This window comes from Lycorma delicatula, chromosome 5 (genome assembly GCF_047948215.1).
Source record: "Lycorma delicatula isolate Av1 chromosome 5, ASM4794821v1, whole genome shotgun sequence".
NCBI classification, from domain to species: Eukaryota; Metazoa; Arthropoda; class Insecta; order Hemiptera; family Fulgoridae; genus Lycorma; species Lycorma delicatula.
The window spans coordinates 42,412,960-42,426,643 of record NC_134459.1 but is presented as its reverse complement, the minus strand read 5'-3'; the positions used below and the strand labels follow the sequence as shown (position 1 = coordinate 42,426,643).

Below are 13,684 nucleotides of genomic sequence, written 5' to 3'. Positions count from 1 at the left end.
AGAAATTTTTTTAACCTCTTTGATTAAGTTACATTATTAAAAAATACTTGTTTTGTTTTAAAAACTGTTGTCAAATAAGAAGTATAACACCTAGCAGAATAACAGCAGTTCCAACACAAAGAAAGAGTCATAGTGATGTCCTGAGAGAGCAATTACTACCCATAAGCAATGGATTTACAATGCAAAGGTTCATAATAACAGAACAGTTTACAATCAGTTAGTTTATAATAGTAGCGATATACTGTTTACAATTTAAAGATTGATACCCATGATTATTGATGTTATCAGTTTTACTCGCAACTAAACACCATTGTTTGTATAATGCTTTATAAATCTTTGGATCCTATAACCTGTCCAGTAGAATTACTCTATTACAAAATCTAATTCAAGTTATACTATTACTTCTTTGGTAGTATATAAAGGTACAAATCTGTCGATTAAGAGTATGGCTTTAAATCCACATGTATCACACTCAACAAGCATGCTGAGGAAGCAAACACAAGCAACCATCATCAAACTATACAATCAGATGATTCAATATCCCGACAAAGAAGAAAAACAAAGAAATGTTTAATAACATAACACAGATTATTTAAAAATTAACAAAATGAACCAAAATAGGAAAAATATTATAATTATAAACATAAATACAATAACATATATTTCAGTTTTGTACCATAACGATTAATGACTAGTAGATTCACAAATAATGAGATATTTCTATTATTAAGTCTATTTTATGGAAGTACTGAAATCAGCTGCATGATGTTTCAAACAAGAAAGAAACACAATGTATAGTGTGTTGAAAAAAGAATTTGATATGCATTACCACCTCTGCCAATAAAAGAAATAAACCACAGTTATTTTATGCTAAATAAAAATAATGTTTTTATTTCTTTCACAATATTTATTATACAATTTACTTGATAATTATAATTAATGCTCTTGGATTACTTATAAAAGCAATAGACACATTTATAAAATACAATCAATCCCTTCTAAAACATAATTGCTTTGTTTTCTCATAATCAATTTAAAATTAAATTTGTATAATCAACAAATAAATAAAAACAAAAAGAAAAGTAGTCTATTCATTTTATAATACTAGTAATAATAATGTAGTTTGCTTACAACCAATAAATTCAAGACTGAATGGTTTATAAGCAAAATATTTCATTCATATATATTCATATCTGCTACACAACTCCTGAATCAAACTGTGCTGTTAAAGTTTTCCTACTTTTTTTTATTTTAATATTTCCCCCCAATATTAGGATTAAAGGTGCACAAAAAAGGACTCAAAAACTCCATGAAAACTGACTTCTACTGAAAACAAACAATAAGCATGAACAATTGAAAATATATTATAAATTTCAAGACAAAGTAATCAGCATTTTAAAATAACCTATTACAGCAAATTTTTTGTTGTTTCAAATAGTATAAAAATGATTAATACACTAAATGTTAACATTTTATGCATATAAAATAAAACTGAAGTCAGAATTTTTCTTTTTAGTTTAAATTTTAATTAAATAAGTTTAAATTTTAGCTTTGAAATTCATCAAAGCTTTTTTAAAAATGTGTTTATTTTTATTTAACATATAACTTAAAACAAATGACGCTCTACATGCACAATGGGAATGAAGTAGTGTTGAAAAAGAGAACTTAGCTTGCATATGATGCTTCCCTTTTTTCAAAACCTTCTAATCTCCTGGCATTTTGTGGTCAATAAGTGGCCATACTATATAGAATAATTGAACATAAATCACAATTTTTTTAACTGTTAGAATTGAAGAGCACATCTATTTTTGCACAGTAAATTTGTTTTTAAAATTTACTTACAAATTACAGGTATAGACTTCCACTTTGAATTTGCTGCCTATATATGTGATGCAAACATATGGTTGCATAGCTCACTTATTTCAATCAGAAGTCAGCTATTAGCAACAATAATTTTGTTGTCAGCTGTTTGTATTCATCAATATATGAATACTTCAATTTGTGATCTCAAGTGTGAAACAAGAGAATACTTGATTATAAAAACCAATTCTGCAGCTGAAATTCACAGGCAAATTCATAACATTTATAGACCGAATATTATGAGTGATGCTAAAATATGCCATTCATTTTGAGAAGAGTAAATGAACATTCATGATGAATGTACCAGTTGGCCATCAGTGATAGAGGATGATTTGATTGAAAAACTGACAAAAGACTCTTAGAAAACCAGCACTACACAGTGTTACAATTATCTTACAGAATTTTCAATTGTCTTCAGGACAAAAATGAAAATGTTGACTAAAAATTTGGGCTATAAAAAATTATGTGCTTGATGGGTGCCAAAAATGTTAACCAACAACGAAAAGGTCTGAAAGTGCATGAATTTTTGTGACATTATGATCTAACTGAAGGTGATTGTTTGATCACACTGTTACTAGAGATGAAACTTCCAGTAACAGTGGATTATCTCCACGAACAGTGGAATTTAACCTCCAGTGGAGCAGCAGTTGATGCGATGGTGGCAGTCTGATGGATGCTGATTAATTCTCCTACATCGAAAAAGTTCAAACAAGAACACTCAGTAAAGAACCTCATGCCTAGTTTTTTTTTTTGAACAAAAAATGTGTTTAATAATTGTGGAACTATACTATGAATGCTGATACATATTACAAAATATTAAAAAATCTTAGAAGAGCTAAAAAAAAAACAATATGGGATGCTATACCACAGGATTTTGTTTTTGAATAATCCTCAGCTACACATGGCAAATCAGACAGTGAGACAGGTAAAAAAATTTTGTTGAAAAATCTTCAATCATCTACCCTTTAACCCTGCCTTAGCTCCCTGCGATTACTTTCTTTTTCTTCACCTTAAACAGTGGCTTACATTACAAAGGTTTATCGAAGATGACGAATTGCAAAATGCCAATTTTGTCAAAAAACGTTACAACTGAGTGAAGAAAGCATTAAAAAATTAAAATCTCTAGGACTTGAAATCATTGATGAAAAAATAAAATCTACCCGTGGCTAAAAACAATACAATACTGAAATTGAAAATTCATTTTTCTTAATATAGATTCTATAATGAATCATTTAATTGTTGAAAAATATAAACATCGAGACGAATCGTTAATAAACAATACTATGAACATTTTCTGAATATAAGTAACTTCCGGGTTCAAGTAAACCGGGTACAATAATTAGAATCGCTATAAATCAACCGAATGTGTATAATGTTCCCGGCAATATTTTTTTGTATATTAGTGGGAAATTTGTAGGCCAAAACTGGAAAAAATCAACAACACAGAATTGGTAAATTTTGCAGGTGCATTTCTATTGAACAATATTGCATACCATATAAACAAACAAGTAGCCAGCCAGCACTGTTAAGTAGGCATAATAATGATTATGAAAAATGCAATTTCAATGACTTAGTCTTCCACTTCAATGGCTGAAGATGCCAATTGGATAAAAAATAATAAAAAAATTTATATGGATGATGACGGTAATTTTAGTTTGTGCATACCTTTATCAATGTTGATGGGTTTTGCTGAAGACTACAAAAAAGAATCATAAACAATAGACAAAATGAAGTGTTAGATGTACTACTGATATAAACGTGATCTGCTACAGTTTCAGATCATAAATCTAAATTAGAAATAACAGATGTAATATGGATTGTACCGTATTTAAATGTGGTGTCTGATATCAACTGGAATTGGTTAAGTTGAGAGATAAAAATAAAGGTGTGCTTTTAGTAATTGGGAACTTCAAGACTATGAAGCCGTTCCTCAAACAACATTTTTAACATAGAATGTAAAAACATCATCAATGTTAGACAAACTCTGTTATGTTACTGTCTGTTTTCAAACTGATAGGCAAAATAACACTGTTAAAGATATATCAAAATTTGATTCTTTTAACGTGAAAAATATTAAAGTGTTCATAAATTCATTCTCATATCCACATCTAGATTTACACAGGAGACAGATGTTGATGTATAGAATGTTTACAGATTTTCAAAAATCATACTATAAATTTGCCAAGTTGCCGTACATATTTCCAGACTACAAAAGCAATTATCTACATGTTGACTGTTGACAGCAAAATGAATCTATAAAAATAGGCATTATTGATTTGAAAATAAGAATTGAAACTAAGAAAATTTCAAGCCCAACACAACAGCATATTACTTATTAATATAAAAGAATGTAGTCGCTTATTCACCATTAACCAGTAATGTGATAAAACATCAAATGCAGAATAATATTATCTTAAATTTTATTCATATAAAAAAAAATTAATTTTTTTTATCGCATAAATAAACCAATATATATAAAACAACTAATTATTATTCCATTTAATGAATGATTAACGGCTGTATATAATGTTAGGGAATTCCCTGTAGACAGGCTATAGTGTGTTATAATAAAATACATTATAACAAAACTACAACTATTGATGCAGAATCTATTTGATCGATAAATTTACTGTATTTTGTTGCTTTACATGAAATATTTTCGAATGTAAAGATCTTCACTACCTAATTAGAAACATTAACAACTGACATCATCGACAACTGCACTGGACACCGAACCTCAAAATGATCGCATGTGAAAGAGTGCAAGGAATTCCAAGAATTAGACCATTGCAAAAGATTGGGTAATCCCCATCACATTTAGATACATTAAAGAATCATAAGTGAGAAAATGATGCTTGGAAAGATCATAGTTTTGCCTGTAAAATGCTAGTAGTTGGTTAGGTTTGATGCGATTTTGTTAGGTTAACTTAGATTTGGATTGATGTGAAAATCTGGGCTAGAAACAAAATATTAAATCTACTCTTATGGATCTTCAATTGAGTAACACAAATCACAATGAACATTAAACTTAGAAAACATAAAACAAAAGCTTCGTAAAAAAAAAACTTCAAACATTACATCCTACGTACAGTATGTATTACAGTAAAATCTAAATTGAAAAAATGACGAATATTTTTGTTTTAAATTTGAAAAGTACTTTTGGGCTGCGCAATCTTATCATCTTAAACAATCTACACACTTTTTCCTTCAAATGTGTTTTTTCAGAATCTTCTTTATGACCCATAAAGATCTGATAAGAGAGGATCGGTCCAGATCACTGGGGTCCAAATTAGTGTGATTTTACTCTAATTATTTTCCTAATGTGTATGTTACAATCTGTTCAACTAATGAACAATAAGCAACCCTGCCACAGCCCAATCAGATGAGGATATGTATGACTTGTAAATGAGGTGTAGTCTTGTACAGACCAGGCAACCATTCCCAGGACGTGTGGTAAATTGAACCCAAACACCCAAGTACATAAGTATCCACTATTTAGTATTTATATCTGCATAAAAGCAACCAACTTTCACTAAGATTTAAGAGAAAATTTAAAATAAAATAATTTAATTATCACTAAAATTTCTTTTTGTATTCATAAATTATGACACCTTTATATTTTTTTAGCATCATATGAGATCCTCCAAAAACACTGAAATAATTTATTTGCTCACATGCAAAATTATATCATTCATTTACTTACTATAAGAGTTGATTTTTTTAAATACTGTATAATGTATAAAAATTAACACCTAACAAAAAAAAAATTTCACATGAAAGATGAAAACTATTATATTATTAAAGATAGTACTATTAAGTACTATTATAGAGAAGTAAAATAAAAATAACAAAATAATAAACATCCAGAAAAATTCACCTGTACAGCAATTATACGAACACAGTGACAACTATCTGTAAGAAGATCAGCCATTTCATTATGCTGCCTCTGTAATAAATTAGCTTGTTCAGCACGTCCTGCACCTGGTTGCTCTAGAGGATAAACATCCAAAAAGACTTCAACAGCATTACATCGCACTATGTTATTCCCGCTCTGAAACATTAGAAGAATTTGAAAATGATATTTTTAAGTAAAAATTATAGAATATTAATTGAAATATAAAAATTATATAACAATATAGCTGAAAAAACGGAATATGTGATTGTAGGTGAAAGAAGTGGAAGTCTTGTACAATCTGTACAAGAAATCATGTAACATAATAAAAATAGATGATAAAGACCAATTATGACTCAAAAAGAAATTGAGGATGATAAAGTCTGTCTTCATTACAAAAGTACAGGCATTGAAGAAAAAAATCTGAGTTGAATAACCATCCAAGAAGAAAGGATACAAATTTTGTGACTTGCTGATGGGACTGTTCTTAGGTTAGAATCAGAAGCAAGGTAGAAGCTTTGATGACATAAGTTTATTACTAAATGAAAAGTATAAAACAAAGAAATAAAAATGTGACCAAAAAGATAATGAGGAACTAAATACTACTAGAAGAACATAATATGTCTGAAGTTGTGGAATTTTGTTACTTAAGAAGAAGACTTACAAAGATTGGATAGTTAAGTGAAAGAAGGGGAAACTGACACAAAGCAAATAGGATTTCAACACAGAAATGAAGCCTGCTAGTATCAAATGTGGATCTAAGAAGTGGTAAAATATTCTTAAAAATACTGAGTGGGAATGTTCACACATTATGATGGTGAAAAATAGAGAGAAAACCCAAAAAGAAAGGAACAGAGGAATTTGAAACGTGGTGTTGCAGGAGAATGCTTTAAAAATAGATGGGTTAAAATAAAAATGAAGTATCTTGATAAAATATAGATATAATAAGGGTGTTGTATTTTGAGGTTACAAAAATAGCACAAAACAGTAAGAAATGAAGAAGAGAATTAATATTATTCTTACTCTTATATGTCTCCAAATTAAAGGAGTGTATAACTCTGTAATAACTTTACTCAGATGAATTTGTCTTCTACTTTCATGTAAAAATGATAGGATAGAAAGTACATTTTTGCCTAATCGTGACATATCCAAGAAGCCCACTGAACGACGAAGAACAAATATGCGGCTCATAAGATCTTGAATGCAATATTTTTCAATTGTCTGAAACAAAAAAAAAGAAGTAAAATATAAATTAATCTTTATTCAATAGAAATATTTTTATTCCACAGAAGAAATCTTCTTTAGAAAAACACTTTCAGTAAATTGTTCAGATTTCCAAGTTCATATCAAATTTCCCTTGCTGATACTGAACACAATCTCACCACCGATCTTGGTATAAGAGAACAAGCCCTTTTATTTCTTTTTTCAAGAGATCCTGTCTTAAATAGAACAACTTCTTGAAATTATCTTTCTCTAGATTATTCCATAAATAGTCTAAACAAAGTAATAACCAAAAGTAAAAAAGTCAAAAAGGGTCTTTTCGAGATTTCTACTGAGCCCCACATTCTCTGAGTAAACAAATCAACACATCTACGATTTATAAAAGATAAAAAAACATACAAGCACACTAATAAATAACATACGAGGCATGTTCAAAAAGTAACGAGAATTTTTGTTTTTTTGAAAAGAATTTTATTTATTCAGCTACATTAATGTTATCCCCTTCAAAATAGTCCTCATTAGATATTATACACTTATGCCAGCACTTTTTCCAATCCCTGAAACACTTCTGGAACTCAATCTTTGGAATAGTGTGTTTAGCTCTTTCAGCTCTTCGCTTTTAATCTCATCAGTGCTTGTAAAATGACGGCCCTTTAAGGTTCTCTTTATTTTTGGAAATAGAAAGAAGTCACACAGGCCCATGTCTGTATACAGTGTTGTTTTTGGCTAAAAATTGACAAACAACCAATGAAGTGTGAGCAAGTGCATTATCATTGTGCAAAAGCCATGAATTGTTTCGCCACAAATCCGGGCGTTTTCTTCTGATTGCTTCATGCAAACGGCATTGAACTTGTAGGTAATACTCCTTATTGATCGTTTGATCTTGTGGCAAGAACTCATGATGCACTATGCCATTAAAATCAAAGAACACAGTGAGCATAACCTTCACATTCGACCGTACTTGAGCTTTTTTCGGTCTTGGTGATCCAGAATGTCTCCACTGGAACTGAGCCTTTGTTTTGACATCATATCCGTAAACCCATGTTTCATCACCTGTTATGACATGTTTCAGTAGTTCTGCATTGTTGTTGACTTCATTTAGCGACTCCTGAGCAACTTCCATTCACCGCTGTTTTTGTTCGAAATTCAACAATTTTGGAACAACTTTTACTGTCACACATTGAAACCCAAAACATCCAAAAATAAATAACATGGCATGAGCCAATTGATATCCCAACATCATCAGCGACTATTTTCCACACTTTCATCAGTTGATGATATGCTGGGGTCCAGGGCGCTCATCATCTTCAACATCTTCACAACCTTCTTGGAAACGCTTATACCACTCGTAAAGCCTTGCTTTACTCATAGCAGACTCACAAAGCAATATTTAACATTTTTAAAGCACTGCTACACTTTATTCCACTCTTATAGCAAAACGTAATACAAATTCTCTGATCCACTATTTATGCAAATAAGAAATCACCGACCATACCAAAACATGTGTTACCTTTTTGACAGCTGACAACAGATTAAACATTCAATGTGAATAAAAATGTACAGATACTTTTTAGACATGTTTAACAATACAATAACAAAAAAATCCTGAGAATTGGACTAATACAACCTGCAAAATTTCAAAATTCTCATTACTTTTTGAACACACCTCGTATATAAATATATATTCATTTATTTTCCAAAGAATAACACATCTTGGAAACATCTCACAAATTCTTTAATAAATAACAGTAAATAGTTACAGTATGTGTACTGCTACAGAATGTGTACTGTTCTGTTAACAGAACAGTATAAAACAGTAAATATTTATATGCATGTTTTGTTGTTGAACAGGGCATTTCTAACAGTTTTGTTTACAACTTTAAACAAGTTACAGATTAACACCTAAAGTGATGCATATCTGAACGATATTCAATTTCACCTACACATTACAAAGAATATCTGTAGTTTTCATTAATTATACTTTTGATTCTTCTTTTTGTTCACTGATGCTGACAGCCTTTGTTGCATACACTCTGCCTTTGATAAACCCCTAAAGAAATAAATTGAATGGTGTAACATCAGGAGATCGAGGTGGCCAGGGAATTGGACCATAATGACCAAACCAACATTGAGGAAATTGTTCATGTAAACCCCAGTGTGATGGTGCGCCACCACCACCACACTTATACTAGTATTGTTTCAGCAAAAAAGAATTGTTTGAACACTTCATAAGCAGTCAACGCACACCAAACAACAACATTCTGGTATAACATTGTTTGTCAAATGTCATGACAGTTATCGTACCCAATTCCAACAAATATGTTGGTTAATGCAACCAAAAACATGGAAGGTAGCTTTGTCAGAGAAGATTATTACTTTTTCTTAACACATTATCTTCGTTCTGTTTATCAAGAATGTTCACGGCATGGTTTGTCATTATCTTCAATTGCATACACCAACTGAAGTTACAGGCACTTGTATAGAATCTTCACATAGTCAACTGCAGTACTTCCAGTTCAAAACTTGCACAAGTTGATTTACTTGAGCTTCACTGAAAAGTTTCTCTTACTCAATCCACAACTTCCTCAGAGACAGAAGATCTGCCAGCACCTTTGTTGGGTGCTACACTTACACTTCCTCTGCACTTACTACACTTCCTGTATCCTTAAACTGCTGATACCAATGTTTAATAGACTTTATTTAAACAAAAATGTTTACAAACAGTAATAACAAATCCACGTTCATGAAACCATAGTACATACACTGCTTTCACCTGCACGATAGCCATTGTTCAACTAACGATCCCCCTGTCTTACATTTTGCCAACGTGTTCGTTCCAGATCATTAACTCTAGTATCTACATTAATGTTTGGAAAAATCAATGCTACTAGAATGCTTTTTTCATTTTTTATAAACCCCTTAAATATGCTAAATATAAATAATTTATGTTCACATTGTACTTTTCTAAATTATCTATTTTATTATTATTAATCACTTTTAAAATAAACTATAGTAATGACATAATTTATAAAAAAAAAAGAAAAAATGAAAAATGAATGTGCCTAATCATACTAAACAGTAGCACACTAGCAACATAAAATATTCACATGTAAACTAAAATAATTCAACAATTAATTTCCATGTTGTGTTCCATGATGTGCAGAGATTAGGGAGGTAGCCACATTGCTGAGGGCGTTTTTAGTCCATCCACATACAAGAGTGGTTGGATTGGGGCATTCTGATGATGCATTAAGGACCCTCAAGGTATGTGAGGTGGGCGCACGATTCGGAGGGGGTAGGTGTAGGGTGCATACCCGAACTCTGAATAAGATATAGGGTCGGGAAGGGCAACCCTTCTGAAAAGAGGCATCGGGGCAACTGAACACAGTTGTCATGATGTCTCAATGAACCAGGAGAGACCCTGATGGGCAGAGCAGCAGTTTTAGCTGTATGCACTAGAGTGGGTTATTCCACAGCCACGTCACTCAGGGCCGATCAAGGTAGCATCTTCTAAGTGATTACCAGTTGCGTGTGGTTAAAAAAAAATCTAAAACTTAGTTAGTAATAGTGTTATTCATTAAAATAAAAAGTTCTGACCTACCTATTTATATATAAAACTTCTGGATAAGAGTCACTGCAAGTGAAGTGCTTGGGGCTGCATGGTTGGAAAGGTCTGGCCGGTACAGCAAACATATAGCTGAGGTCGCTGCAAGGGTAGAAGAGGCCATATCAACCTTGACCTGATGGGTACCAAGAAGGGATCAAGAATCATGAAACGAGGCTGTTAATGAAGGAAGACTGGCCTTGCTTCAGAGAAGAGCCACGATCAAAATCATTGCAGCATTCAGAATGGTGTCAGGGGAGGCTGCGAGAGTCCTGGCGGGTGTCCCACCAGTTTGACTTGAGGGCTCTACAGTTGATGTATCTATGAGGGAATGCCGCACAGCCTGATTCTGCAGCCCTCCTACTTCAGGAGTGGCTGGGGAGGAAGCATGGGATGTTGATTACTACGTCTGCCAGCTCTACAGGTTTTAATTGTATCTATTGTGGACTAGTGGATACTACGGTGCACACATTTTATGAGTGCCCGAGATGGGATGAGATCAAGGCACAAGCGGGCCTTGGACGGATCACGGTGGAGGAAGCAATAGCCTACATGCTACGAACAATGTGCTGAACAATACATAGTGCTGAACAATGGAAAATAGTTGCGGGAATGGGTGCTGTAATCCTGACGAAGAAGGAGTCAGAGTACAGTGTTTGGGGTGTAGTCGTGTGGTGAGGGGATCTACTAAAATAATGAAGCCTGGGACAAAGCGTGGTGACATCTAGGGCTAGGGATGTAGCCCCCATGCTTAGGATGTTCTGGTCTAACCACATGCAAGAGTGGGGATTTGGAGCTACCTAATGATGGTATGGGGAGCCCTCAAGGTGCGAGGACAGGTCGTGAAGGGTAAACACCAGATGTGCAAAACACACCTGGTACTTCGTAGGTTAGGAATGGGAAGGATATCTCTCCAGCTGAGGGATGGGCTAGCAATCCAGAAGAGGAAGTTGGCATATCCTGATGATACTAGGGAGATTCTGGTGGGATGCCTCAACAGGGAACTAGACAGGGAGGGCAGGCTGCTGCCACGACACCCTGAGGTGATCGAGTGATGCTTAATTGCCAGACTGGTTGCCTTAGGGGTATTTAAATCAGAAAAAAGTTAATATAGCGTTTTAAAACATATTTTACCAAATAGATGAAAACAACATAATAAAAATATCATACCTGTCTCTGTTCCTCATTGGCATTTAACCATGCACTATAATATATTTTACCAAATGCAGTTGCATGTGCTTTACTAGCATCAGGTAGAAAGAATTTAATCGCTTCATGTACTTGCTGAAATAATAAATATGTACATAAATAAATGTAAAACAAACTGCACTTTCCACATTACAAATGCAATGTGTATTTGTAACACATAAAATATTATCAAAAAATACCTATAATTTATAAAGAAAAAATTAAGATTTCCTACAGAAAATGAATAAAAAATATAAAAATGGAATTCATACTCAGAATGCTCAATTTAAAGATTTGACTTAGGAACACCTATGAAAATCGGAAAAAAGGAGAAAAAAACTTTCAAAATGTGAATTTAAAAAACTGAAATATGAAAATTGAAGCACTGAAAGGTAAATGAAAGACGGTCTAAAACCTACTACCTATCTTGACAGAAAAGAAAAAAATTGTAGTTGGTAGATGATGGAAAATAAAGCAACAAGGGAAGAAATAATAAAAAATAAGAACATACCACCTACAACCATTTTAGTGTCCATTACCAGAAACTCAAAATTCTGGTGTTACTCTTAATCCTTTTCTTGTTTTGCTTTCTTTTCTAATTACTTTGACAATAAAAGGTAGGATACACATTTAAAGAGTTTTAACATCCACAAATTTGGAATTTTGCTGTGACTGAGACAGCACTGTGCAAGATTGCCTTAAATGTTCTGCATAGCTTACTAAAAAAAAAAGGGTAAATATTATTAAGAGATGTTCTAAAAATTTTAGAAATATTAAACTCTTACAGAACTTTACATTATTCTTTTATATATTTGATACTAACTTATAGCTCTATAGTCTGACAATGTTTTACTGCCTTGCAATTAAAATAATTAGACATACAAAGTAAAATCTATAGATATGCAGCCTATAAAATTGGTGATCCTATGCACTTTACTGATGATAACAATACTTATATTTTGAATTTGTTAAAAATACCAAGTATTGAATCATCTCTGACAAGGATTTAACATTTACATATAAAATTTTAAATAGTTATTTTGACTATCCTAATTTATTGTAACTTTTTGACTTTCATGTATCATCTAGATTGATTAGGCATAACTTTTTAATATTTTTATGTTTCAATCAATTCTCATAGCAAATAAACTTATTTCTAGGCTACCTTTACAATGTAATAATCACACACTGGCTAGACATTTATAATACTAGATTAAGTACTATTAAAAACTTATCAAAAGCAACTTTAAGTTATGAAAGATAATTTTGTTATTTACTTATACTATGTTTTTTATGACTTTGTTTTCTTGTCCCTTTATTTAAATTAAATAAATAAATAGCTTTCTGCCTAACCAGCAACTTCAGGCTTTAAGTAGATAATATACCTGAAGTACAGATATCATAACTGTAATCCTATTGACTGATAAGGACTAAGGGGTCTGACTTTATCTCGTCAAATAACAGATAGATAATAAAGCTCTTCGACAATTTCACAAGCAAACAAGATTGTTACACCAATAACTTTGGTAAAGAACCTGTTATCCTGCCAGCTAAAAGGTGTCAGCATGAGGATACAGATAGAATTAGGGTCCTGACTCAATTTCCATGGCCCCTGTTCCAGGAAAATTAATAAAGTAAGGGAAGAGAAAAGAGAAAATCTACCCACAGAGGAACTGCCTCAAATCAGAGTGGATTGAGAAAGTTGGCCAGCTTGCCCAGTGTCAATATTAATGTAATTTTGTAAATTAAGTGCTGAACTTTTCTAGAGGAATAACAACAGAAATCTTATTAAGGCAGCAAGGAAATACTATATAGCTGAAATACAAAAAATAAAATGTACGATGGTAAATCAAATATAAACAGGAAACCATTTAGCTAGATCCCCATCAGTTCAGTGAAGGTCTAATTTTAATAAAGTA

At 32.1% G+C, this 13,684-nt stretch overlaps 1 protein-coding gene across 1 annotated transcript in view; it reads right to left on the bottom strand.

Annotated features, from left to right (window-relative positions):
• Positions 1-13,684, bottom strand: part of LOC142324891 (uncharacterized) — a 92,171-nt gene that overhangs the window by 54,574 nt on the left and 23,913 nt on the right. Inside the window, exons 6-8 of the mRNA XM_075365992.1 lie at positions 11,748-11,861; positions 6,776-6,973; positions 5,738-5,911 (exon numbers count right to left, since the gene is read on the bottom strand). Coding sequence (XP_075222107.1) covers positions 5,738-5,911; positions 6,776-6,973; positions 11,748-11,861 — 486 coding nt within the window. The remainder of the gene's footprint in view (positions 1-5,737; positions 5,912-6,775; positions 6,974-11,747; positions 11,862-13,684) is intronic.